Raw genomic sequence first — 27569 nt, 5'->3', positions numbered from 1 at the left:
GGCAACCCTTCATTAACTTGTTGTATGCTTTGCATCTCACTGAGCATTATTAATGCACAGTTACTGAAAATCAATGACTTTAATTATTTCTCTTAAGCAACCCCTTCAATTGTTTCATAAAATGTTTGACTGATTTTTGGTCATCACTTCGGGTGACTTTAGCCTGGGTCAATGTCATTCCAACTTTTTTTGAGGTCCTCAAAACGTTTTGAACTGATCTGTTTCCAAAATCATCAAAATTTTTAAAAGGTTAAACAAAGCTGACTGAAGATTAAAGCGGCGCATACTTTACTCAATTACTTTCGCTAACGATTGCTGTTGATGTAAAAGTCTGCACTGCTTCAAAAAATCAGGTTTTTTGTGGTTTTGATTAAGTGTCACTTACCAGAAAAAAATAGTAGTGGTATATATAATGTTAATCTTTAAACAACTATATATATAAATAACAATAATATAATTAAATTAAATAACAATATATATACAATATATACAATATATACAATACAATATATACAATAAAAATTAAATAACAATAATATAATCTTTAAACAACTATTTAAGGAATGTCCGCGAGTTTGCCACAAAGTATGAAACGACCGAGTGATATGGAATGCCGGTTGAGTTCAAAAGACAAACCCTATTTAGGGCCAAGACACCTTTATTTACGTGAGATTTGAACTGTTTACTCAACAGTATTGAGTGTTTTTTTACTTGTTCTCTATATAAGGGGATGTGAGGTATGGTGACGAACACTTTGTTTTTTGGATTTCGATCTCTCAAAATTCTAAGAGCAGGCAGTTGCTGGCATCTATTATACATATTTCTTTCCGAACCGATTGTTAAAATTCAAGTTGAGTAAAATTTTACAGCTCTTGACGAAAACCATTGATTTTTATTTTTATTTTTATTTTTTTAGTTGAATACAGAATCCGCCAGCAAGCCTTTCAAAAATTGAAAGGTTTGTTGGCGGATTTTGTATTCAACTAAAACACAACGAAGATGTGAAAATTATATATTTAAACAACTGGAAGCGATGAAAATTTATAAAAATGATGATTTTTAAATTTAGATTAAAAAAATTTCCAATTCGTTCCACTTCAGTTCGAGTCGCAATTCAGATATGTGAAGTAGTTGGTGAATGTTGTAACACATCTGGCATGAACTTCTTGACCGCAAGTGTCACAATTTCGTGAATTTTTGCGGTTGAATTTTTGCATTGGTTTCAGGCACAGAATAAAAAAATCTAGGTTAACATCTACTAATGCTTCATCCAGCTTTTGCCCTTTTTACTTCAGATTGAGCCGATGGTGTTCTTTCATTTACTGGCGTTTTTTTCTTTCCGGCTGGTGTTTTTTTTTTTTAATTGAATCGGCTCTTTTCTTCTGGTTTTCCAATTTTTTAAGCTTGGAATTGTGTTTTTTACGCTTTACGAATAAATTTTTTCAGGCAACATCAAAACGGTGGGCTTCTTCGGCTTTTGACCGCATTTTTTCGGCAGGTGTTCCTATCTTCAGCGGCCCAACGAATTTCAAAGCATCACGTAGAGATGACGAATTGCCCAAACTCTCTATGCTGCCCAATGTATCACAGAAGATTAGATGACTTCTTCATGCGCAGAAGTTGAGCTTACCATATTGTGATCTGTTAAAACAACGATGTGGAGCTAGTCTTCTGGATCATCACCAAACAGATTTTCTTATGGTCAACATTTCGAGTGTCTTTTTTGCATACAACTTTCAGGACTTTGGTTAAAACGGTCGGGATTCTAGTCTCTTCCATATTCCAGATACGATTGTGCGAATAGGGAGTTTCTAAAACAGCCAACAAATTTCGGAAAAAGAATTCCACATATTCCTTATTAAAGGATTTCGCACGGTGTTGGGTGACTTGCTCTAACAATCGCAGTGATAAATTGGTAGAAATTCATGCATGCGTAATAATACTCTCTGCTTGTATGGCCCTTTTCATCCCACAAAGGTGAATATTTGACGACAATCTTTTTAGCATATTCACATGCCAAGACCCTTAGTTCTTTAATGCTCAAATCATGATAAAGCGAGCTGGAACGAAGGAGATAATTCACCAGTTCCTTTTCTTGTTGAGTATTCAAAATCTGATTCACAAACATAAACAAAAAGAAATTAATATCTTTTATAAAAAATATTTAAAACAAGAAAAAAAACGAAACAATTGAAAAGAAATCAAAACTTACTGGTTTTAGACCGATCGCAGAAAAATCAAACAAAATATTCTTCACCGTATTGTCAGTTTCTTTCAAATAATCAACATTTGCTTCGTCAATTTTACCAATGCAACAGACGCCATGAGTTTTCACCATTTTGATTGCCATCGACATTTGGTCAAAGCCAATTGTTTTTTTATTTTGCTTTATTAAAAGGCATTTTTTAAAACATTTTAAGAAAATACTAAAAAAATACGAAAAAATCAATAGAAATACCTCAGAATATATTATTTGCCGATAATATACACTTCCATACTCATAAAATGATCCGTCATCATACTTAACAAGCTTGTGTTGAAAACATGATAAGGTCTGAAGTTCCCGAAAAACGGTTTTTCGGTTCTTCGGTTCTTCGGTATTTTTCGGGGAATCGAAAGGAATCGAAGGTTTCGGTTCTTTATCAGAATCGGAATCGAAATTTACCGAAATTTCGAATCTTGCCTAAAATAAGGAATCGAAAAGAACCGAAGTTATCGGTTCCTTATCAAATTAGGAACCGAAATTTACCGAAGGAACCGTTTTTCGGTAACTCCAGTCTCTGAAATGAATCACAGTCTCAAAGTCTACTACAAAGAGCTAAAAAAAGGAAACTTGTACTTGAATCACCAATGAAAAAATCACCAATGAAAAAAAACCCTATATATGATGCATCTAAAGATTTATTTAATACTGAACCTAGTGATAGTTCTACTAGCGTAGCTTATAGCAGTGCTAGTAGTAGTCGCAAGGGCAGCAAGGACAGTGTCACTGATCTCACTGATAGTGATTTAGAATAACTGTATTTTTCAACTGTATTTCAACTGTATTTTTGAAAATAAAAATTAAAAAAATTCAAGTTTTTCAATTCTTAGTAACAATTTCGATTCTTTGTAGCATTTTTGATTTTTTGCGATATTTCCCGCTAAGAACCGAAATTGGAACCAAAATTCCAATTTCGGTTCTTAGCGGTTCTTAGCAATTCCAAAATTCCCGCTAGGAATCGAAAAGAACCGAAGTTATCGGTTCTTTATCAGAATCGGAATCGAAATTTACCGTAATTTCGATTCTTTCTTAAAATAAGGAATCGAAATTTACCGAAATTTCGAATCTTGCCTAAAATAAGGAATCGAAAAGAACCGAAGTTATCGGTTCCTTATCAAATTAGGAACCGAAATTTACCGAAGGAACCGTTTTTCGGTAATTCCAGTCTCTGAAACATGAAGTCACTTTCGTACAGTGCGAATAAAGAAAAATTTAAAATAACCAAAAATGTTAAAGAAGACGTAAATAATACCTTCTATGCATTTAGCTGACTCAATTTTCACAAAATCTTCGCTTTGGTATTGCAAACACAACTATCCAATAAAACTTTTTTGTTTTTTTTTTTCACTACTTTTTTATTCAAAAATACAAAACATCACAAAGCACACGTTTGCTCCGTACGACTTGTGAATATGGAATATCAACACAATAAGACATCGGCCATAGTGACGTGGCGTGTCATAGATGTTGTTTTATGTGATATTTAACTAGTCCTCTAGCATACCTTACACGCAACCATACCTTAAAATCCTGTATCTTTTTATACGATGAAGTCAACTATTACCACTTTATAAATAACAACCCAGCAAAGTAAAAACAACGTGCATTGTCGGGGAATCGAACCCCGGTCTCCCGCGTGGCAGGCGAGAATTCTACCACTGAACCAACAATGCTTGAAATATAAACATTTAAGTTTAATATATATACATAATAAATATGATGTATATAAAAAATAAGTTTTTCCCATTTGCGTTTCTTTCATTGTATAATTTTGATTGGTTATTTCTTTTGAGAATATACAAACGAAAAACAACTGTTATTAGGCACTATCGAAGTGTTTAAAAATGATACGTATTAAAGACTCACGAAATTTTCCAAATACAATATTCCATTTCTCCCATAAGTTGAAAAAGTGGTAACTGTTGGTCTTTCCCTGTAGTCTTAATCTCAATCGAACTCAACTTTTTTCAAATAAATTTTTCAATCAACTAATTTCAATGTTGAAAAAAAAAAATGTAATTATTTAAAACATTCATCTTTTTTCAACTTTAAATTAATTTGAATTAATTAGACAAAATTTACAATTAATAAAAATAATTGAAAAAATTAAAAAAGCTGACTAATGTTGTGCTTTTTATTAATAACAATGTGACCAGATGATGAGAAATGTCTTTTATTTCGTGCAGCTTTTGCTTGAGCCAAAACTGGTAAACTTAGCTCCTGGTCTTACCGCCATTTAAAATTATCCATTGAGATACGAACGCTTTATATGTATATATCTTTCAAACACTAATCTTAAGGGAGGTCTTTCACTCTGCACTAATTGTACAGCCGCCATCTCAGCCAGGGCTGTGGAGTCGGTAAGCTGCTGTTCCGACTCCGACTCCGACTCCGACTCCTTGATTTTATCATGGACCGACTCCGACTCCGACTTCCGACTCCGACTCCGACTCCTTCATAAGTAACCAATTTGTAACAACAAATAGTTGTTTGTTTTACTACAGTTATTTGTTTGTAACAACAAATAACTGTAGTAAAATGCTAACATTGGCTATTTCATCACTATGATACAAATAATCCAACCACTTAGTGCTTTAAACAATATTTATAAGAAAACAATTTCTAAACAAACAACTTTTCTGAACTCTTGTTATGCAATAAACTCTTATGCAGTCGCTAATAACATTATGAATTTGTCAAAATCATGTTTGAAATATTGTCAGTTGGATAATATTTCAAACATGAAAGAGCTTGTTCTTCTTTAAGTTCATATTCTTTAAGAATCTTTTCTACTATGACCTGGAGAAATTCGCTGGTGTGATTAGTTTTGGCGTCTTTTACTGCCAATGTCTTGGTAACTGCTTCATTTTTTTCAAAAAGGAGTTAAACATTGATTGGAAAATAGCTCACTCTGTTAAGAAACACAAAGCGTCCCTTGAGACATTCATTTATTTCTTCTCTTTGTTTAACAGCTTCTTCAATCACTAATTTTCTAATACTCTCTCTCTCTCCAGAGAAACAAAGTTAATTGAATACTTACAGTCTTTCTGTTTGTGGAGCAACTCTTTGGTGCTTGGTGGTGGCACGCCTAGCTTTCTACTAAGAATATTGTGCACAGTGCTAGACAATTTAAGTCGGGAGTTAGAGGATCATGAAGTTATATAGTTTAAGGGAAGGTAGAGGAGAGCGCAAGGGAGGTGATATATGATTCTAAGTGATAAGCAGCAAAATACCCTATTGCTTATCACTGTTTTAAAGGCCTAAAAATAACATGTCAAACTCCTTGTCCTCCAGTTGTTGCAAACTACAATTCTCCATTGTGTCTGGATATCCTACAGCTTTCAGACCATCCTGGGACTTGTAGTTTTGTAACATCTATAAAATCCTTATGAAAATTATGAAACTTTGAAAGATTTTTTTTTAAACCGGAGTCGGAGTCGGTACAATTTTTCCGACTCCGACTCCGACTCCAGCCAAAATGAGCTCCGACTCCGACTCCGACTCCACGACTCCGACTCCGACTCCATAGCCCTGATCTCAGCAAGAGTTGTTTCCGTCAGGTAAACCTCATCATTCTGTTACGTAAAATGATAAATTTATTCTACAAAATTCTCTTAAGAAGATTCTGTTAATTGATGTTGACCAACACTATCAACTAGGAATCTAATTGTATTTCTTTGTACTTAAAATGAAGAATGAAGAAGTTGCTCCAGTAGTTGAGACTAACTCTTTTATTTCTTGAATTAATGATTATGATGAAGTCATGGATCTGGTCGCTAAAGCACAGCTGCTTTATAATTGTAAATTAATGTTTGGCATTTGTATTTCAAATTACAAGCATCTGGCAATACTGTATGACAATATGTCAGAATATTTTTTCACCTTTTGCAAAAAAAGTAATAAAGATTTAAGGGTCTTCATTTCTTGTTCTAAGGGAATATACTTTCCCAAATCATTATCTGATTGTCTGAGGGATTTAAGACCAGCTCTCAGACAAAAAACACAGATAACATTCTTCAGAATTCAGTATCAGAATTCAGCATCAGAATTCCATATGTCGGAGTTGCAGTGATGAATTTCACTAAGTAATAAATAAGAAAAAAAGTTTAAATCATTTAAAGAACTAAGAAAACTAATAAACTCATGTTCAAACAAAAAAAAAAAATTTAAAATTTAAAAAACTGTTTGAAACTGAAAGTTAAAGTTTTATTGATTTCCTGTTAACAACTCTAAGAATAGCCATGCGTAGTTAAAAATCAAATGCGAAGTGAAATGAAAATGAATTAAAATAATTGAACAAAAAACTCTTTTTAAGTTCACTTCCATATACTTTACATTCGGCCAAAATTCTTTGCTCTATCTTCGAGCATTCTTAACTATTGTCATTTTTGAAATTGCTCTTTCTGTATTATAGTTAGTAATTGGAAGTGTTAAGAGAATATGATTTGCAAATCCACATTTGAAAAAACTGGTTTTAACTTAATTTTTTGAACTGCTGGCAAAAATTCAAGAGGTAATTTTTTTTTCTCACTTTTCATGAGTTTGAAAAATTTAACCTTTTATTTTGGAACACAGTATCTAAATCTGAAGAACTTGGCAGTACAAATAGTTTCATATTTATCTTTTCAAAAAAGTCTTCATAAATTGAGGAGATATAACTCAGAAAAGATTGATAAATTGTCATCAGCATGACAGAGAAATCCAGATAACTGTCCTAATTTTTTGTGCTAGTTAAATCAAATCTCATCACGACTCTGCGCCACATTTCAGTCATGATGGCAATTTCTATTGAGCTTCATTTTCTTTGAGTGAGACGTTTGATTCAGTACTTTTGTAGAAATTGCTGGCGGTTGCGTACCACTCAACCTTTTTAAAGTAACTGGTCTGTTTTCTCCTGTGTTACTAACCAAATTTAAAAATGCAGCTGTAAACAGTTTTAACTAGACTCATATTAAGAAAATGTGCAGCATGAACAGTTTTGTTTATGCTGAAATTTTAAAACTGAACCTGTAGCACATTGAATCTTTCAGACTTATTTAATTACATTAAATTACATTAAAAAATTTTTTTTTTTTTAATTTAGACTATTTAAAGTTATTTCAGGGGGGGGGGGTGTAATTTGGGGGTAATTTTAAGCTATGCATGGTTATAAATCTTAAACGAAAAGAGATTTTTCAACGAAACTTGATATCTTTCGATGAATTTTGATCTCGTTTATGATAGAACAAAAAGAAAAATTTTATGATTAAAGGAGACATAGTTCTAGGAAGGGGACTGTTAGGGGTAATGGTTGGTTTAGCTCCAACTAACCTAATATTTTGCAAGTCATCCTCAATCGGCACCAGTATTAACATACTAGAAATTTGAGACTAAGAGGCATACGAGAAATTTGTGACTAAGAGGCATGTCCCATGCCTCTTAGTCACCTATCTTGAACTACAAAATTCCTGGGCACTCCCTTAAAATATAAGATTTCTCCCCAGGCCCCCACTAAAAAAAATTTCTTTTACATTTTTTGAATAAAAAATGTTTTCTGATGATAATCAAGAGAGAAATTTCTGGGGATATGTTGCAAGGTCTTAGAACATGAGTTCTACATTTTACAAAAATAGATAGTTTTCATGAGTTCTACATTTTACAAAAATAGATGATAGCTAATAAATTTACTATATAAAAAACCAAAAGATTATGTTGCAAAATTTGAAATTTGAAATTAATTTTTCACAAAATGCAAAAATTGCAAGAGGTATAGTTTTGTCCAACACCATTCAAATATAGTTCGTTGACCATTAAATGCATAATCAAAGCATTATGATTCAATTATGCAACGCTCTAAAATACTGTAAACTTGCTTAATTACAAACCTATAAGCTTTTTATGTTTTTATAAAAATATTGAGGATAAAGAGCGTATGTAATCAGTTTATTGCAGAAGATGCTTTTTGTATTAAGTTTTTTTAAACTACAAATTTATCCATCTTTAGGGGGGGGGGGGGGATGGTTTATCTAAAATAACTAAGAAGTAAAGTAATAATTTGTTTGCTTAGAAAATTGTGCCGAAAATGTTTTTTCTAACAACTGTTTTGATTATCAGATTTGAAAGAAAAATTGCATTTTATGTTTGTTTCCTGATTCCTAACACAAAGTAAATAAAACAACGAAGTTCATTCTTGTAAAACCCTAAAATATTTTTGAAATTGCAAATGCTATGGTGGTTTTACATCACATCGATGTTGTTGCAATAATTCCTCTCGTATCATCTTTACCAAATAATCTTCTCATAAATGGTCTCAATTACAGATCAAATAAATGAATGAATCTGAAAATATAATGAACTTAAATTCGTAAGAAATCTATTTATATTACTTCAGACATCTATTTATTTCATTTTTATTCATTGTTTTAGCTGGGAAAATAAATATTATTTGAAGCTACATCACCTGTCTCCCTTATATATATGGCTTTTTTGCATTACCGATGGGAGGGCCTAAGAAGTTTTTATAATCCGCAATTGGTTTATATCCATGATGTTTCTTTTTGATGTATTTTTTAATTATTGTTGTTGTGCTGAAACTTGTACCAAGCGACGTTGTAAAGATCTTGTTACCGTGACATTGTAATTTTTCCCATTATTTTTTAGACCACCTATGTTTATAGCATCTGGTATAGACGAATTGCAAAATTAGGCATTTTTTTGATATTAAACAATATTTCGATGATTATAAATAACAGCGCCAATATTCAATCATCGAAAACTGTAAATGTGTACAGTAAAAATTAGTTCAAAGAGTTTTTGCTAATAAAAGTAAAGAAATAGTTACAAAGTTTCGACTTATTTAAAAGTTAAATATATAAACGTTTCCCTTTTAAATAGTATAACCAGACAACACATTTGGAAAAGATCAAAGCTGACAGTTATTTTGCTATATATGATGAATGGCATTAAACTAACGTTTATTAATAATGGTAGACAATTAATTATCACGCAAAACGGATTTGTAGCTCAAAACGATTTTTTAACTTGATTTTTATAGCTGATGAATTCAAACACTCCTAAAACAAAACAGAAATAAATTTAAAAAATAAACATCAGTATCTAATCAATATTTTTGTTATACAAATTTCCAAAACTTGTTACATTTAAAACGTGAATTTTTATTTCTTATACGGAAATTGCAAATTCTACTCAGCGAAAGAAATATTTTTTTGTATAACGAAAGAAAATAATCCATTGAAAATTTCAAGCAGAGTACCAAGACACCGTTTCCTGAAACATCGAGTTTCAGTCTTTTAAAGACTGTTTCTTAGCCATTCATCTAATATCCATGACGACATGTTTATTGCGATTTAAAAAAGTTGATTGGACAAATTGCCGTTGATACAAACTGACATTTTTATGCTGCCAAATAGACTGTCATTTTTATAATAATGTATACAGGCTCGTCAGTTAATTGTGTTACTTACAGCCTTTAAGATAATTTAATACCAATGTTTAATCTTCTTAAAAGATTTTTAAAAAAAGAATGTTTTCTGGTTTGAGGCATTAGTCTCGTGGACAGCTTTTCAGAATCTGTTGCACTCTTGTGTTATTTCTGAGATAGTATTATCTCAAATTGCTAATATTATATTAGAAGCTAAGTTTTTGGCATTATGTTTTAACAACTGACTAATTTATAATAGTCCTAGTAAAAACCTCAGGACGAATGTACGGAATAAATAATAGAATGAGTTTTGCTTTTCTTGTGTATTAGCATGTTTGAAAATCACTAAACAAATTCCTCACTTCGCGTAATATTTCACATAAATATCTGCGAAATGACGCAATAATCATGCTCTTTTTTTTTTTATACTAATATTACGAATATCCCCCAGCGCGAGACTTGCGCGCGATTATTTTGCAAATATAAAAAACAACGAGCTCTGATAAAATGACGCCAAATTGGATCAACGGAGAATGTCTCTGTGCAGGGAACGCTATTGGACAGGGAAGACATGTTTATGAGATTAGCTAATGCTTCCGAGCTATATTTATATGTGTGAATATTTCGTGTAAAATAAAGTTTTTATTTGCGTAAAGAAAAAGTTCATTTATATTTTTGGGTACAAATATTGTTAAAATTTTATAATGTAAATAAAAATATTAAATGGAAATTTCTCGAACACTTACTTCATGGAGTTAGTTAGATAAGGAACAGTGGAGAGCTGGAGAAAATAATTTATGAAAACAGCTGTTTAAACTGAAATGGAAGGCACAGTTTATGTAACATTTTAATAACAACACAGATTTCCTTAATATGGTAGCTTCATTCAATACAGTAATTTTAATTATGTTTCCAATAAGCTTTAATTCTCGTTGAGCATTTTAGAAAACTGTTTTTTTTTTAACTTAAACGCTTATTAATTAGTATAAAAGAAAGGGAATTGGCGAATAAAATTAGTCCTAGTCAACCATCAGTCTAACCATCATACAATCTTAATGATTACGTGACAACGAAGAAATTAATTTTAAAACAGTGATAATCTCTAGAGAACATTTATTAGTTCTATTATTCAAAAAATTTTTATGTTTAAAACAATTCACTTCACTGTTTTTGGTATAAATAGATTATTGTCACATTAAAGCTATTATCGTATTGTACCGAACTATTATATTTGACACAGACCATCACTTCTTAGTTTCATATATGGCGTGGTTAAAATAAACCAGATAAATTGCGCTTTTTGCTAAGTTTATAAAAAGGTTTTGACGCTACAAGTTAGCTTTCAATATTTAATTTCTGAAAATATACTTTACACTTTTAACTAAATGGTTACTTTAGAGAAAGCTAACTTTGTGTCATTTTTAAAAAAATGTACCCCACTTAAAGTGAAGGCTACTTGATAATGTTGAAAAACAATGGTTTTTTGTTTGTTTTTTTTTGTCTCGTCAAATCTTAAAATCACCCTTATTTACAAGAACTTAATAGCTTTTGTAAACATTCCCATAAACACATGGGACTAGAAAAAGTTTTTTTAAACGCGTAATAGAGTTGAAGTGGTTTGCAATTATTTTCTGATGAAAAAGGTCTTTACGTTCACGTCGGAAGGCCTTTTGAAGTGACAAAATAAAACGGACGATCTCATTGGTTGTTTCAATTCACTATTTTTATTAACAGTAGCATTAAAAAAAAGTTCAATGAAATGGATAGACATTGCTTTGATCAGCCTGTTTTGTCATTCGGTTTAGAAACAGCTGCTTATAATTTCCTGACTGTTATAATGAAAAGCAAAAGATCAGATCCGTTTTCATGGAAATTTTTGATCATTTAAATTCCTACCGCTACATTTATTATATGAGCATTTAGCATTCATATTGAATGAGATTGTCGACTTATTGTACCAGCTTTTATAAGTGTAGAAAGGAAAAGTCTCGTATTAAGGTATATCCTTTTTGTGTATAAAACAACTTTGTTTGTAGATTAATAAATTAATTTTTTTTTTTACTCGTACAATTGGGCCACATTCAATTCATTTAATACCATTGGGCACATCTATTTCAAAAGAGTTTCATTTTTTAAGTTGATGTAATTTTTGTAAAAAAAACTTCAAAACTGCTAACTTAATAACAAATGATTAATGAGAGTCGAAACTTTTAAAGTTTAACTGGAATGAACCCAGGGTTTGTTAAATTGAAGGTAAAATAATTTTTTAAGGATTATATCTCAAAAACTTGCGCACAATGAAGTAATTTTTTGTAAAATTAAAACGAGTTTTGGTCCTTGATACTGAAAAATTTGTCTTTTTAACTCATTATTTTACCGCCAATAAATGACGCCGTTTCGAAGGAAAATTCTTTAGACAAATACAATTAAATAAAAAATGCATAAACTTTGATTACTTTGGGAGTATATTTTTATTACTTTTAATATCGCAAAAGGGTTCTTTACTTTCAACTAATATGTGCGAATGGAAAATTTCGTTACAAATCACCTTTTTAAAATTGCTTTTTAAAAAAAAAAGTCTTCATACATATATAAAAGTGAAGTTTTTAATTTTCGCAAATTTCATGAAATTCATCGCGTTATCAAATAACGTAAATAAGTACTTTTAGATAACTTGAACTAATTCTATTAGAGATGCCGCGGTAATCGTATAAAAAAATAACCTGCGAGAATTAAATTATCGAAAAATACGTCACGTTATTTATATATGTGTGTATATATATATATACAAATGTATGTATGTATGTATGTATGTATGTATGTATGTATGTATGTATGTATGTATGTATGTATGTATGTATGTATGTATGTATGTATGTATGTATGTATGTATGTATGTATGTATGTATGTATGTATGTATGTATGTATGTATGTATGTATGTATGTATGTATGTATGTATGTATGTATGTATGTATGTATGTATGTAGATTATGAAAGTTTTTATATTTCCTGATCGTGACGTGTTTTTCAGAGCGACGAGAGCGGACTGTGTTATAGAATTTTGACTTCCTCAAAACTTATTCATTATCTATTATTCACCTTATTGAGACAATACTATACGTTGGATTATATTTAGAAAATGTGATTATTGCAACAAGCGCTTCTATATTTATTTAAGCTTTGAAAACATTTTCGTGCTAAAATGCAAATGAGATTGAAGGGAGCGAAGCCTTTGCTAAGTAAAAACGCCGAGCTTTGATGTAATCAGTCAAAGGATGCATTTTTGTTGCTTATGGGATTTTAATACATTTTTAGGTTTTGTCTCTGAAAGTTTTTTCAAAGTTGTCAACCAGCTCTGTGAAGCACTCCCAGGTTTGTTTCTAAAACTCGTTTAATTAATAGATATTTAAGAGAAAAATTTTCTTTAATACTAATTAGCTTTATTCTTTTTGTCATGTTGTTCACATTATGAGAAGGTTGTCGTTTATGTTTTATTTATTAAAGATATTGATGTTACTACATCATTGTCACTACAAAACTATTTTTAAAAGTCTAAACAATGATACCGCCATCATCCGACGAACTGTCTTTTTTTACATAAAACAAGTTGAGAGTGCCTTTAAACAGTGCCTTAAAGCACCGTTACGGAAGTGTCGCATACATTACAAATATATAGTGTACTCGTTCTCCACAGTAATTGCTTTCCCATCTTCCATTCTTTCATCGGAAAGACTTTCGACGCCTGCTTTGAAATTGCAGTAGCATTTTTGACATTTTAATAATATCAAATTATGGAATAAACCACAAGCTATTTCAGTTTATTCATTGATTCTAAAGTAGCGTTGGATGTACAAGTTGAGGCGACGCGTAACAGTGGAGAGCTGACGAGTTGAAAGATCAAGTGGATCGAAGTAGAGGAAAGCTATATAAAATGGTAAATAATATCGATATGTTAAACTATATTTTGATTTAGCGACTTCTTCCAGTTATTTATTACATTATGATTATTACTATTTTTTTTTTTTTTAGATATGTTATTATTCTAGTTTATTAGTAACGATAAAATAGTAGGAATAAATATTTCAAGAGTGTAAATGCTGCAAACAAATTTTTTAAAAATGTGATTTTTTAATACTGTACAATAGGTCCGAATATGAAATCACCGCTTTTAAATGCTTAAAGAACTATTGCCTATGTTTTCGTGTGAGTAAAATCAAAGCATTTTCAAGAAAATAACTTCGAAAAAATTTAAAGGAAATCAAAAATTCTTAAGTGGAAATTTCATAAAAAGGTTTTCTCAGTTTATCTTCTTTAACTTGAATTCTTTCTATAAGATTTGAACGAACGAAAAAAACGTTTTCTAAAAGCTAAAACTATAAATTTTTATCTTAAAAACGCACTTTGTATTGGGTGAGATTGTAAAATGCTAATTGACAGATTAATAATTACTCTCCTTTCCTCGGTCCTTTTTTTAAACATTTAAATGTACTCTTTAAAGTTCAGTTAAAAGTACAAATTACTGCACAAATTGCACAATTTGCTTAGTCATAAATGATTTCCGCCATTTTTGTACTTAATTGCTACAAAGAGTTGTGTAATTCTTTCGAATTATCTAGCTCACTTGAAACGAAAAGTTAGCACACACAAAAAATCGTATACAACCAAAAGGTAAAAGTAGACTACTTTTTGTAGATCAACATACCATAGTAAAAGGCAACTAATTCATTTATTGAAATAACGCAAAACATAAGTAAAGTTAACAGAGCGTGACACTAGATATCACTTTTATACCTTTGACAAATCATTTGATTGATTGAGACAATTTGTTTTCTTTGTTTCACTTAATTTGTAAATTAACCGACAAATGTCATCAATATTGCAATTAATGCCTATTTAATTATAAAATTGTTGGTAAAACAAGCGCAATATTAATGGATTATTTCAGTCTGGCCATGCATTTGTTTTTCTCTTCTCAAGATTAAGAACATCCATAAATTCGTGTTTCTTATTTCCTTACCTCTAACGGTCGTTGTGCTTTTTAATCCGCCATTTAATACAATTTGCGGGAAAAAAAAAGTCAAAATTTGTAATAAACAATGATACTTTATAAAAAAGCTAAAGTTTGTGTTTTGTCATTTCAGCATCACCTGAGATATTTTTATCTTTATAAAATTTGTTGCATTTAAATATATAGTTTTAAGAGACTCCAGAAATTTATCAAACGTGTTTAACAGAGTCACATTTTATGTAGTAAGTACAAAGTCACATTTCATGTTGTAATTTGTCACAAAGCTCAATTAAATTTAGTGATCGTGGTGCGATTTCCGATTCAGTTGGATTTTATTTTAAAAGTGTAAGATAAAAAGAGAAATCTTTTAATATTCAACATTTTTAAAAAAAAGAAATTTTTTTTTTTTTGCTCTTATCTTTGTGTGTAGAAAATGTTTACATACTACCCTCCTAGTAAATAAAAATTACGATTACTAACAGAGTAGAAGAGTTCTTTTCTGTTTTTGTCTTGCAGTTCACCTTTACGCAAATTCGAAGCAAAGCTCAACAACAATTAGTTGTAAATGCTTTTATATTGTAACACTTCGTTATTAAAACAAAAAACGTAAATTACAAAACAAACGTTAAGTCCTGAAAGCTATTAAAGCTAAAAAATCGCTCCATGACTACAAAAATGTTTATGATCGATGTTTTTAATTTATTCTGTTGTCTAATCATTTTACATAGTTTCAAGGTCTTCACGCGTATTAATTTACACTGACTGTCTGGGAATTTTTGGCGAAAAGTTTGAAAGTCGTTCTACTGAAAAATCTTAGAACTATTGAGAAATCGAGCCGTACGACTAATTAAGGAGATAATTGAGAAATGTCTCCTACGTAACCACCGATTAAAAGCCAAGCATTCTTTTATTCGTTATTTTGCTGACAGAATATTCTACTTCTACTCTGCTACCATCTAAAAAAAAGTTTTGTATGACGTTTAAAGAAAAACGAAAAGTTAAAGTTTAAAGAAGAGAAAACGAATCAAAAGTTTAATCAGCGCGTTAACAAATTGGAATTGCGGTTCCTGAAGTTTTTGTAAAAAATGGACCTAACATTTAAAACTACAGCAACGACGCAAAAATGTTGATGTTGTAATTGTGTGTTTCGAAAACTGATGCTTCTTAAATTTATGTTGAAAAAAGATTTGGGGAAAAAAATACCTTGAAGCATTGAAATGTTTTTATGTTTTGAATTTCAAGTAGAAGGGCGTTAGTTTTTGATTAACACCCTTCATAACACCCTATTAAAAAGAAAAAAGAGCAACCAGATGTTTCTCCTATACTCAAAAGCCAAGGATAATAAAAAAAAAGAGACGTGTCTCATTAGCATTATATTTGTGTGGAATTTTTAAGTGGAATTAATTAGACGCGTTGGAAAAATTCCAGGTAACAAATAATTTAAATAATTCAATGGTTTTTAATTCGCTGTTAAAACAATTTTTTATACGTTGTTTCTAAAAAGGTGTGTAAATGTGTTGATCTCTATTCGTTTGATGTTTTTTTAGAGATGTCTGATCACTTTTTACTATAGAAAACAGATTGATGTTCATCAACGGACTTTTTTTTTATTTACTATTAGTTTTTTTTTAATTCAAATTTTTTAAAAAAAATCTAATTGCTTTTCAAAATTTGTTCCAATTTTTTAAGCTCGTACATTTAAAAAGAAATATGTCATTAAATATATATCTAAATCGTTTATATTTGTTCGCACGTGTGCGTGTAGGCTAGTATATATCCAGTCTATAATGCAGATGCGGCGCCAGCCAATATCTTTTTCTTTAGCTTGATTACGTATGTCTAAAAGCTATATATTAAAGCTGTATTATAAGTTGAGTTTCTTTTTTAGACACTAATAATAAAAAAACGGTCAAAGATGTTTATTGCACAGATTATTTACCTACTAGTGGTATATCTACTGATTGAAACAGAGTCTGCTCCCATATTATCTTTTAGTGATATGCTGGAGGAAGCTTCACAAAAACCAGACATTAAAAGTATGATTCCTTTGTTTAAAGTGATGAAAAAACCATCTATAGACGAACGCAACCCTCAAAAACTTCTTTACATTCTCGGAGAGAGTTACAACCCAGAATTTACATCCGTAGCAAAACCTCCTACAATGAAGGCACGCGAACCCAGTACTGATGATAAAGAAAACGACTTGTCGACCAATATGAAAACAAACCCCGTTATGAGCGAAGAGGTTGTCAATGCAAAGTTTTCAGTTAAAATAAAAGGCAAAAAGAAGGAGTACGGAAAAAGAATAACTGAAAAAATTCAGGACTTTCTATGGAATTTGTCAAAATGTCCTGTCAAGTATAAGTGGGTTGATTTGGGTGAGAATATCTTCCCACAATATATCAAAAGAGGTTCTTGCTCAAAGAAAAAAACTTGCTCCTTCCCTGCAGGCATGACATGCGAAGAGTCCAAATGGAAATCTATAGACGTTTTGTTATACGCTTGTTTAAAGGAATACAACTCTGTTACTCTAGAATGCAAATGGCGTCCTATGTCAGTCCATATACTAACGGAGTGTTCGTGTCAATGTAAAAAACAAAGCGACTAAAGAATTGCAATGTTGTCAGCATGAATATCTTTTAAATTGTCACTCAGAAATACTGCTTTCGTCTAGATACAAAAGAGCCCAAAAATCATCGAACCCAAAAACAAAATGAAAAATTCTTACGAGCTCAATTTAGTCATCCTTAAGCTTTTATTTAGAACTTTTGCAGCCGAAAAATGTGCTTTAAAAATTATTGCTAAAAATTTGACAGAAAAAAAAAGTCTGCATAAAAGAAGATGAAATACAAAAATAGAAAAAATTTTGAGCCAGTGACATTTTGTTAATGGGTAAAAAGCCAAATTTGCTTTTTTATTCGACCGTGGGTTATTTAATGCGTAGATGCAACTGATCAACAGAATTTTGGGGAAATTTTAGAAAAGTTTTAAAACGACCAAAACAAATTTATGTTGTATATTAAAATTGTTATTTATTTTTATAAAATTTATTTTGATACGTAATTGTATAAATTTATATGAAATCCAATATCTATGATTTGTTGTTCATTTTATCGCATGCGTTTCATTCATTTTTCAAATCGATTTTTTTAGTCACTATCCCAAAATGCATCAGAAGAGCAAAATGATCAGAATTGAAAAGCTGTTAATAAGTAAAGATCACCAATATATATTTTTTATTTATTTATAATTATGTATTTATAATTATATAATTATATATTACATGTACTTATAAATTTTATTTATGCTATTTAAAAAATATTTCTATGCGAAATTCAAATACATTTTTTCTTGTCGGAAACACGGAAATAAACACACGGTTATCTACACGTCAATATCGTTTCACTTCCGATGTGATTTTCAGGTTGCCAAGATACATCTTTATAAGACAACTAATTCACATTTTCAATCCTTTTATCTTCGTGACGCACGTATATAAAATATATACTTTAATCTTCCGTTAAAATAATTTCTTAAACTACAGTTCCCATCTAGGAATTAAATTTCAAATACTAACTGCAACAAACCGCATACCCTAAATATACAAATTAAATTATGTGAGATTAGTAAGAAGACTACGATTATATAAATTGCAGCGGAAGCCACAGTTAAGCGGAAGGCGGTAATCAATTTCAGCATTTGCCATGATCTAGAGGCGGTTACCTAATCACATTCTTAATAACGTGACAATTTATAAAGGCCGAACTCAGGGTTTTATTTGGAAGGGCAAGGTTGAAAAGTTTTAAAATATAAAAGAACATATATGTACATATATAACATATTTGAACATAGATATACCTTTAAATTATAGCGAGCCATAGTATTTCAATGCAGTTCATGGTGGTGTAATTTCTTTAACTCGCACATTTTTAAAAAATTTAAAAATCAAACTCAAAAAGGTGAAAAATAAATTTTTGTATTAAAATTAGTATTAAAAATGCTCATCTTGCACCTACAAGACCTTCTCAAGACATTTAAACAACTGTGATGGAGAATGTAGTGCATTTTTACACAATTTATTAATATTTAGAATTTTATTTTAACTAAAATATATAAACATGTCAAAAAAAACTTTAGCTTTTTGTTGGCCGTTAATTTCTTAACTAAAAAAAGTTTAGAAATTATCTCACCATTATTTCATCTGTATTGTGACTATATCCTCGTTCTTTTGTGTTTAGCAGCATTATATTGCAGGCTATTCTCTAATTATTGAGAACAGCTAACGATATAATAAAGCTTCCACCTATCAGTGCAGTTGTTAAGAGATCGTTTAGTTGCCAATCAGGATTCAGATAGAAAAACGTGATAAGCTTACAAACGACTGACCTTTTACAAAACATATCTTTAGATAATGAATTAGTTACTAGTTTTAAGATAATGAATTAGCTACCAGCTTGCAAAGTGTTAAACATAATACTAATGAAGAGGAGATATCCAACAAAAACCCCATCAATAAGCAGTTCGAGAAAAGAGATTAGTTCGAGATAAGATTCTAATGAAACAACTGGTTACTCTTAATAGATTAAAGAAAAAAATAGATTTTAAAAAAGATTAAAGAAACGTGCAAATTTAAAAATAAAAGAACTATTTTGCAAATAAGTGTATGAATTTTGTAATTATATTAAAAAAATTAATATTTTGAACCCTGAACATCACTTCAACTGCTTACTAAAACGTTTTGCTAAATTTTGCATTTATTTATTTTGTAAAGAAAATAAACGCAAAATTACTTGAAAACAAAAAAAATTTTATCATCACTACTACTGTAACCTTTTAAAACTTTTTTCTTATAAATTGTATTTTTTACAGAGCTCTTCCTGATTTTGTCTTGGCACAATGGAAAAGTTCGGTTTCTAAGACATTGGCATAACCCACAGCGTTGAATTTGAGTTCTTATTCACAGAAGAACAGAGCCATCTTTTTTTTTTTTTTTTTATCAATACCATGATTTGGTGAGTGTATTTAATCTGATGTCCTGGCTCGTGACTTGGTCACAAGCTTTTGACCCCCCTTTTAAAAGTTTGTCTTACACCTTAACTTAACTGGCGATCGTTTTCATGGATCTCATAGGGTTATATTGTTGTTGCAACTTTAGAAATTTTTTCTCCCGAAAGTAATTCTTTTCATTTTCTGAGGCTTTAAAACACTTATTAGACTATACAAAACACAAAAAACATGTACCATGAAGTGCATATCATTAGATAAGAAACAAAATGACCCATGTCTAAGTTCATCGCTTCCTTAAAGTAAATTACGATAGAAATACAAAAATATACTGTGTAAGAAGCACAGCGGTATAACTCAGTACATCGTATTTTACACCGGTACACTCTGTACATCGGTACATCGGCACACCAGTGTAACTCTGTACATCGTATTTTATGATGAATTGAATGTTTTCGTTTTTATTCTTACGAATTAAATCTTAAAGTTATGCAAGGGTGGGTGGGGAGGGGTTAAGTGATAAGTTAGAAACTTTGGTACTTAATTTTCGATAAAAAAAATTTACCTTTAAATGGTTATAACAACAGCTATCATTAAAAATCTAAGGATTTTTAATGATAGCTATTGTTATACTTTTTAATAAGACTTTGGCAGTAGCGATATCTTTAACAGGCTTTGGAGCATCGATGAAACATACACTGAGAATTCCTAGAGTCACTTAGAATACTTTAAGTAAGCCTTTATACCACTCTATTTTTGATAGATACAGATGCAGACATAATTGAATTATTCTGAGTCAAATAAAATAAGTTATTTTGGTTGCGAGGAACAAAACAGATAGAAAATCAATTTCAATTTCAGGAAACAAGAATTGTTTTTCTAAAGTTTTGTCAAAACACTTATCTTAGAGGATTATAATTCTTAGAGGATAGTGATTATAATTACAGTCATTAAAATCACTATCGCTATAAGAATAACTATTTTGTGCTATTTTTCATTTTTTTACTAACAAATTTTTTAATATATCATAAATTAAGCATTTCAGCAAATAAATTGTGTAGCACGTTATTATTAATAGGTAAATCCAGTAAAAATTTTAAAACGTAAGTTATATTTTAAAAAATATTGCTTTTTTCCTGACGGGAAAAATAAAGAAAAACATTTCCGTAAAGTATTTCCGAAAAAAATACGCGAAATTTAAAATACAATTTTTTTAACCATAAAAAAACTTGGTTTCTTATTTTGAACTTTTTTTATCTACTTTTTTTTTTAACTTTTTTATATCTACTTTACGTAACTTACAAAAAAATGTAAAAATAAGCGAAATTCAACTTTTATGGTGACCTCACTCTAGGTGGTCAGGTCACCATAATCTTCAGGGTTTAAATCGTGAGGGTTTACAAAAATCGATCATTGCAAAATTACACGCTTACGTGACACAACCCGTAAATGAATGAAGAGTCAAAACTTAAATAGATTTATTCTTTTTGATCATACAGTTTCTTTTAAACAAATTCTAAATAAGCATTTTAAACTGGAACAATATAAAAAACGTGAATGAAAGTAAACAAAACTGAAGAGCAGTTTGATAACTGTTGATAACTAAACAAAATCGTATAAAAAAACGTTTGATTTTTACCTTTTGTTCTAAAAGTAAAAGAAAGACCCAAATATGTTTTTATATAAATAAAATATCAAACATCAGGCGCACAACCAGGATTTTTCCAGAGCATGGGGTTTTTAAATTGTCACACTATTACAATTTGGCAATTACTCGATTTTTTGAATACGAGAAACTACGATAAAAAAAAACTTTAAGTCCGTAAAAATTCTTTAAAAGAAAAGTACTCCTCGGGAGCCCACACATTATGGTTACCATTACGGTTACCATAAAACCGCCTAACATTTTGTTCGAGAATTGCTATTATAAATGGATGCCCTAACAACTCCCCGCAGAAACATTTTTACAATTGTTGGAGTCTGATTTCTCGAGCTTCGAAAGAAACACTGACTTTGAGTGAGGGCTCTAATTTACAATTCTTTTCTAAAGAGAACTTTATCGCTTAAAAACTTCTTTTTGTTTTGAAGGAAGGGTGGAGAGGGGGTGGTAAGTTTCTTTGAATAAAAATTTTAATTTTTTTGTGATAAGAGAAAAAATTAACTTATCTTAACTAAAATTTTTCGTGGATATCCAATTCATAAATATTATTCAAGCAATAAATTATCAAAATTATAAATATTAAAAAAAACACCTAGCTACAGCGTCTATATATATATATATATATATATATATATATATATATATATATATATATATATATATATATATATATATATATATATATATATATATATATATGTATACATATATATATTTATATAGAAACTGTATCTATATATATTTAATAATGAAAAAATTTTTTAGAATGAAGCTAAAAACGTCTTAATGAATTGCTGTTTCAGGATTAAAAACGAGGCAATCTGTTGGTTCAACTTCGATCTTAATGAAGAGAGTTTGCTCTTTTATGTAATTTCTTGTTTTCAATGTTTCCAAGGAAACAAATTTTGGACAACCAAAGCCTAAACTCTTTGATTTGTTTGGACGCTTAAAGTAATCACTATTTCTTTCACAAGAGAGCTTCCAGATTTTATTGACTCGATTATTCACTTCATCATCTTGGTCTATAAGCACAAAGTCCACATTTTGTCTAAATGGCCATGGCAATATTGCATCATATTCTCCTTTCATTATGACCACATACAAGGAAAGATGAGAACCTTTTCCTTGTCCAAGGCCATTTAAAAAAGCCTCAGCTCGAAGTTTATAGCCATATTGCCCTGTATAAAAAGGAGGGCTGCACAACTTTTCTTTGTCTTTTTTTGTGGCTGATTGTTTCATGAGTGCATCATAGTTTGTTATCTTCCAAAGAAACTTGCCATTCATACAAATTGTTTCTTGGCGTATCTCTAGTTCTCGAATCCGCAAGTGAGCATATTTCAAATGCTCTTCAATAGATTCACGTAAATGTTCTTCTAGTTCATTTCTTCGAGCCTGGAGGTTGGATTAATAAAAGAGTTGATAAAAGTAAGAGTTGAAAAAAGATAAATTAACAAACAGTTCTTATTAAGTCAAGCTAAGTATGTACATAAATTGCATTAATTTGGGGCTTGGAATGTTTTTTATTTTTATAATTTCAAAGTAGATGTTTTTCTAAATACAAAAGACTGCTTCCTTAAAGTTTTTTACAGTGGGAAACCCTTAGTTATAAATTATAAAAATAGTCATTTTTATAATTTTTTGTGTAAATATTTAAATGTTATTTTAAATTAACTTGTAAAACATTTGAAAATAAAAAAGAAAATTGTAGCTATACCTTAAACTTGCACCCAACATCACTGTAGCGACATGCAACAATTGCTAGCGGGCAATCTCCATCAGCATCAGTATGTTGACTCATCTAAAACCAGTGAAAAAAATTGCAACAAAAAAAAACCTTTTTTGAAATATTTGTTAGATTAGATGTTTGAAACATTTACTAAACACATATGGCTTCTCAGATATGGTTCTTAAACAAGTGTTTAGGAGCCATATGTGAGGTCATATCTCTCAAAGTAAAATCTGTGAAATCAGTACTTTTTCCTAAGTTGAAAATTACAATCATATCATGTATTACATAGACACCACCATGAAAGATATAAAAGATATAGTAAAAGATTATTCAATAAGAATCAGCAGAAGTAAATCAGTGTGCATACTTTTGACCAACTGGAAATGGTTAAACTATTGAGTGGTTAAAAAAGTTTTCTTTTACCACCTGATATGATCAATTTTAGATTTATTACCATCAGCAATTTTCTTTCTTGATTAATTTCAAATCAAATTATTTGCTTTCAGAAAAAATATAAAATATTCTTTGGGATTTTTTTCTTAAGAAGATACTTGGCCCTGTGTGTGTGGTTGGCCCTGTGTGTGTTTGGTTGCGGAGGCCATGGTTTTCATTTTCATGGTTTTTTTCATACACCTTTTTTAGATGAAGAAAAAAATGGCTAGAAATTTTTTATTTCCATTAGATTTTAATAAGCACTTTGTACATTTTTATTCATATTTAAAAAATAGTCAATAAAAATCAAACAGATAGGTCTCCATTTTTCATTAAAAATATATTTTTTTATTAAAAAAATATATTTTAAAATATACAGTATAGGGAATTTGAGTGTGCCAGATATTTGACCAATTATAACAAAGGAAGCAATAATACATAATTAAAAATCTTACAATTTTGTTTCGTAAGAATGAGATATGCAAATACTTGCAAATACTTCCAGAATATCATTTGAACTCCATGGTTTTCTATCGTTTTCTGAGAAAAATACTCTCAACAAAGAAGTACCTGGTTTCTATGGATATCTGTTCTTCCACAAGCATTAATGCAAGCCACTTCAATAAGTTGACATTGCTCTAAATGATCCTAAATATATAACATAAGTTATAACTGAAAGAAACTATGTTTACTAGATAAAAAAAAAAAAAAAAAAAACTAGAAAAAAGGCTGGAAAAATCTCTTTTTTTTCTGAATATATACATAAAATATGAATAACATTTATCATTACTAACGAAGAGTTAGAGAAAAATTTACTTGCAAATTTCCCAATTCCCCAATCCATTCACAATCATTTCCAAAGTTGTAGCATTTTACTTTAAATGAAAGAACAGTTCTTTTACAAGCTCTGTCCGGAAACACCTAAACACAGTACAACAAAAATTTAAAAAAACATTTTAACTTTAAAAATTCATAAAAATAGTAGAATAACAAAAACTAACATCACTATTTTCTAGTTTTAAAAGAAAGTCAATAACATCACGATATTCTTCTTCAGTCACACAATACTCCTCACTTCCATCTGTTCCTTTGTCATTCAAATAAGCATCTACTGTATTTTTTTCACGAGATAAATGCTCTTCAAGTAGACTTCTTATATTTAAGGAAACATTTTCATCTAAATCCTCAGTGCTAATGGATGAAAAAAGACGAAAAAAATCACTTGATTTTTGCTTGGCAACAAAATTTAATGGAACATGTTTAGAAGACTCTTTTAGTGAAAACTGTCCATTGTTTCTCATAACAACACTAGAATGAGAAAATCTGTGTTTTATATGAGTAGTTTCGGAGCTATCTTCTTTGTTATGATCTTGAGGTAATTTAATTAACTCACAATGAGCAGAGACATTAGAAAATAATGATTGATTGCCTTGATCAAAAGTAGAAATAGAATTATCTTCTGTTGGTGTACTGAAAGATTGTTCAACCAGATGTTTGTTACTAAAATCATCTGACAAATTCTCTGACTCTTTTACATTAAAACTCTGGTTAGCAATATGACCTTGGACCTTTGCAATAATACGAGAATTAGATTTGAATTCTGTACTACTCTTTCTGTGAAAATTTGAAACAGGCCATTCTGTATCAAGCACTTTATCTATATCTTCAATATTATCACCATTTAAAACAAACAGAGGCATACTTCCAAAAGAAGTCATTTTTGCTTTTGAAGACTTTTCATCATTAATTATTGTCAATGATGAACTAATTTTTTTTGTTGAAGTTAAGTAGTTTTCTTCTTTTGATTTGCAAAAAGAAACATTTGGGTTTATAGAGGATCTCAAGTCCTGTTCAACTAAAGGAAAGTCTCTTTCATCAAACTCAACTTCTGAACTCAAATTATCAATTATATTAAAACTATCTTCAAGAGAACACAAATCACTTGTACTAACCACCTTTTTACTTGGAATAGGTTCATGAAAAAACAATGGTTTGGAATTATTCCAGCTAAGTTGAGAAGAGCGCCTCTTCTGATAAGGAGATGAAATGCGGTGAGCATTACTCAAATCTAATTGGTTTTGCTCTGCAGAATTAATAACATTATCATCATCATTTGTATTTAAGCTGGTTGAAGAATAGTAAGATTTCAATTTTGCATCACTTTTATGGGTAATAAAAAGAGGGTTGCTTTTTGGAAAACTTTCTGAATCTATTAACAGTGGATACAATCCAGCATAATTAGCTCTTCCTAGTTCTTGAGCATCAAGCTTGGAGCTTTTTGAACTTGCACGATCAATGTAGTGGAATATTTGTTTTTCAATGCTTACATTATATTCATCAGAATGAAACTTTGTTCTTTTTCTTAACCTCTTTAGAAAAGCCATATATGTTTACCATAAAATTTACAAAATATTTAAAAGCTTGGAACACACACTCTTAATATAATCAAAAGTCAATCATAAAAGCTGTATATTCTAGAATTAACTCAAAAATAATTGTAACTAAGGTAACATCTCTTAGTTAAAAGTAAAAATTTTTTTCCAAAGAAAGTTAAGATGTACATTTCCTGCGCATTTACAAAAGAGTATAAACTGATTTATAAAACATTGATAAAATAATAGACAAGGTTTCCCATAGAGAATAATCAAACTAATACATTTTGATAAAAGAAGATTAAAACACAATTTATGTAACATAAAAGTGCTCTGTATCTGAAAACTTATTTTAAAAAAGATTTTAGCTTAACTATTCAACAGATTTTTACTACTCTTATTTTGAAGGTTTTTAAAGATCCTAATAATTTAAAACCAGTCTCTTTACCATTGGAAGGAAATGTAAAATGCAGTGGATTTATAAAACAAAGAATACTATTTAACTTTTTTACAATATAAAGAGTTTTTTTACAACATTTATAATATATCCTCTATATCAAATTTATACATAAATCATGATTAAAAAATTAGTGGTATTTACCTTATCTCGTGTAAGGGGTCTTCTATCAATAGGACAAAATGAAGGAGACTTCCTTTTAAAAAAATAACTCTTTTAAACATAGTTTAGAAAATCAAAACACAAAATAATGAAAAACGTACTATAACAAGCACTAAAACATTTACAAAAATTAACTATAGAGATGATGGTTTTATGAACAATCTTAAGATATTGCTTATGACATAAAACTTGATTATCAGAACTTTCAGTTTTAAGCAAAAAATATTTCCCATTAACCAATAAAAAATATCATCAACATTAATTTTTTTAAATTATAAACAAAAATAAAGATGAATGTTTTATAGATATAAATACAGTGTGTTAAGGATACCTTAAAACAGGCTCCAAACAACTTTCACAAAAACGATGCCCACAATCCCTGGTTTGAACTGGATCTCGAAATGTAAATTGACAAATTGGACATTCATAGTCATGATTTGGTCCATTTACAAAATCAGCATCATAACCACCAACATTTACAGCAGATCGAAAAATGTATGTTCCATGTTTTGTTAAGGATTGGTCTTTGTATGTAGCTGTATTTTCAGGTACAATAGCCATTAGCGTTTATATAACTGAAGTATATGTAAACTCAATGCATAATATATTAGCTTATATGCTTATAACTAGGAAAAACAAACATCAACTACAAACACCAACTACACACATACACACACAAAGACACACACACACACACACACACACACACACACACATTTTTGATAAACAAATAATGATTAACTTGAATTAAGTTTTAAAAATTTGAAATATAACTTTATTTGCCAGGATGTTTTATTTTCAATAATGTTAAGAAAATACTAGCTCCCTGTATTTTATATCTTTTTATATTTTAAATAAAAAGCAATAACTTTGTGAATTCACTTGTATTTAATTAATTTTGATAAAATAAAAGACAAAAAATATCGCTATTGCTTCCTGGGTTGCCGTGCGCTTTTCTTTGTTAAAATTCGCTTCCTACATCTTTTGAAAACAATAAATTGTTTTTGGAGCATAGTAAGATGTCTCTATCAACAAAGTTTTTTATATGCATAATTTTTAT

The 27569-nt window shown here is 29.9% G+C and overlaps 2 protein-coding genes and 1 non-coding gene across 7 annotated transcripts; 1 reads left to right on the top strand and 2 right to left on the bottom strand.

Moving 5' to 3' along the window:
- Positions 1-3865: 3865 nt before the first annotated feature.
- On the bottom strand, positions 3866-3936 carry Trnag-gcc (transfer RNA glycine (anticodon GCC)). The gene has a single exon. It is a non-coding gene; the product is annotated as a tRNA-Gly (tRNA).
- An 8671-nt stretch (positions 3937-12607) lies between these two features.
- Positions 12608-17790, top strand: LOC145191446 (noggin-like). 4 transcript variants are annotated; one of them, XM_090067168.1, is made up of 4 exons: positions 12608-13057; positions 13526-13619; positions 15422-16121; positions 16582-17790. In XM_090067168.1, the coding sequence occupies exon 4, from the start codon at positions 16609-16611 to the stop codon at positions 17299-17301; it is 693 nt and encodes a 230-aa protein (XP_089923294.1). In that variant the 5' UTR covers positions 12608-13057; positions 13526-13619; positions 15422-16121; positions 16582-16608; the 3' UTR covers positions 17302-17790. The 4 variants fall into 4 exon arrangements, with proteins under 4 accessions (XP_089923294.1, XP_089923293.1, XP_079924678.2 ...); XM_090067167.1 differs by having other exon boundaries at positions 13190-13619; XM_080068552.2 differs by lacking the exon at positions 15422-16121 and having other exon boundaries at positions 12609-13057; positions 13190-13619.
- Positions 17791-22073: 4283 nt separating this feature from the next.
- Positions 22074-27422, bottom strand: LOC145191751 (TNF receptor-associated factor 4-like). 2 transcript variants are annotated; one of them, XM_090066820.1, is made up of 6 exons: positions 26841-27422; positions 26492-26543; positions 24335-24439; positions 24089-24166; positions 23072-23155; positions 22081-22749 (listed from the first exon to the last, which is right to left on the bottom strand). In XM_090066820.1, exons 1-6 carry the CDS (start codon positions 27068-27070, stop codon positions 22141-22143), a joined length of 1158 nt encoding a protein of 385 aa, XP_089922946.1. In that variant the 5' UTR covers positions 27071-27422; the 3' UTR covers positions 22081-22140. The 2 variants fall into 2 exon arrangements, with proteins under 2 accessions (XP_089922945.1, XP_089922946.1); XM_090066819.1 differs by lacking the exons at positions 26492-26543; positions 26841-27422 and adding an exon at positions 24520-26076 and having other exon boundaries at positions 22074-22749.
- Between the last annotated feature and the right edge of the window lie 147 nt (positions 27423-27569).

The sequence above is a fragment of the Hydra viridissima genome, unplaced genomic scaffold (genome assembly GCF_058129835.1).
Source record: "Hydra viridissima isolate aposymbiotic clone 2 unplaced genomic scaffold, HvirCarnegie_v1 scaffold_11, whole genome shotgun sequence".
In the NCBI taxonomy this organism is placed as follows: Eukaryota; Metazoa; Cnidaria; class Hydrozoa; order Anthoathecata; family Hydridae; genus Hydra; species Hydra viridissima.
The sequence above is the reverse complement of the archived record's forward strand: the minus strand, read 5'-3'. Positions and strand labels throughout refer to the sequence as shown.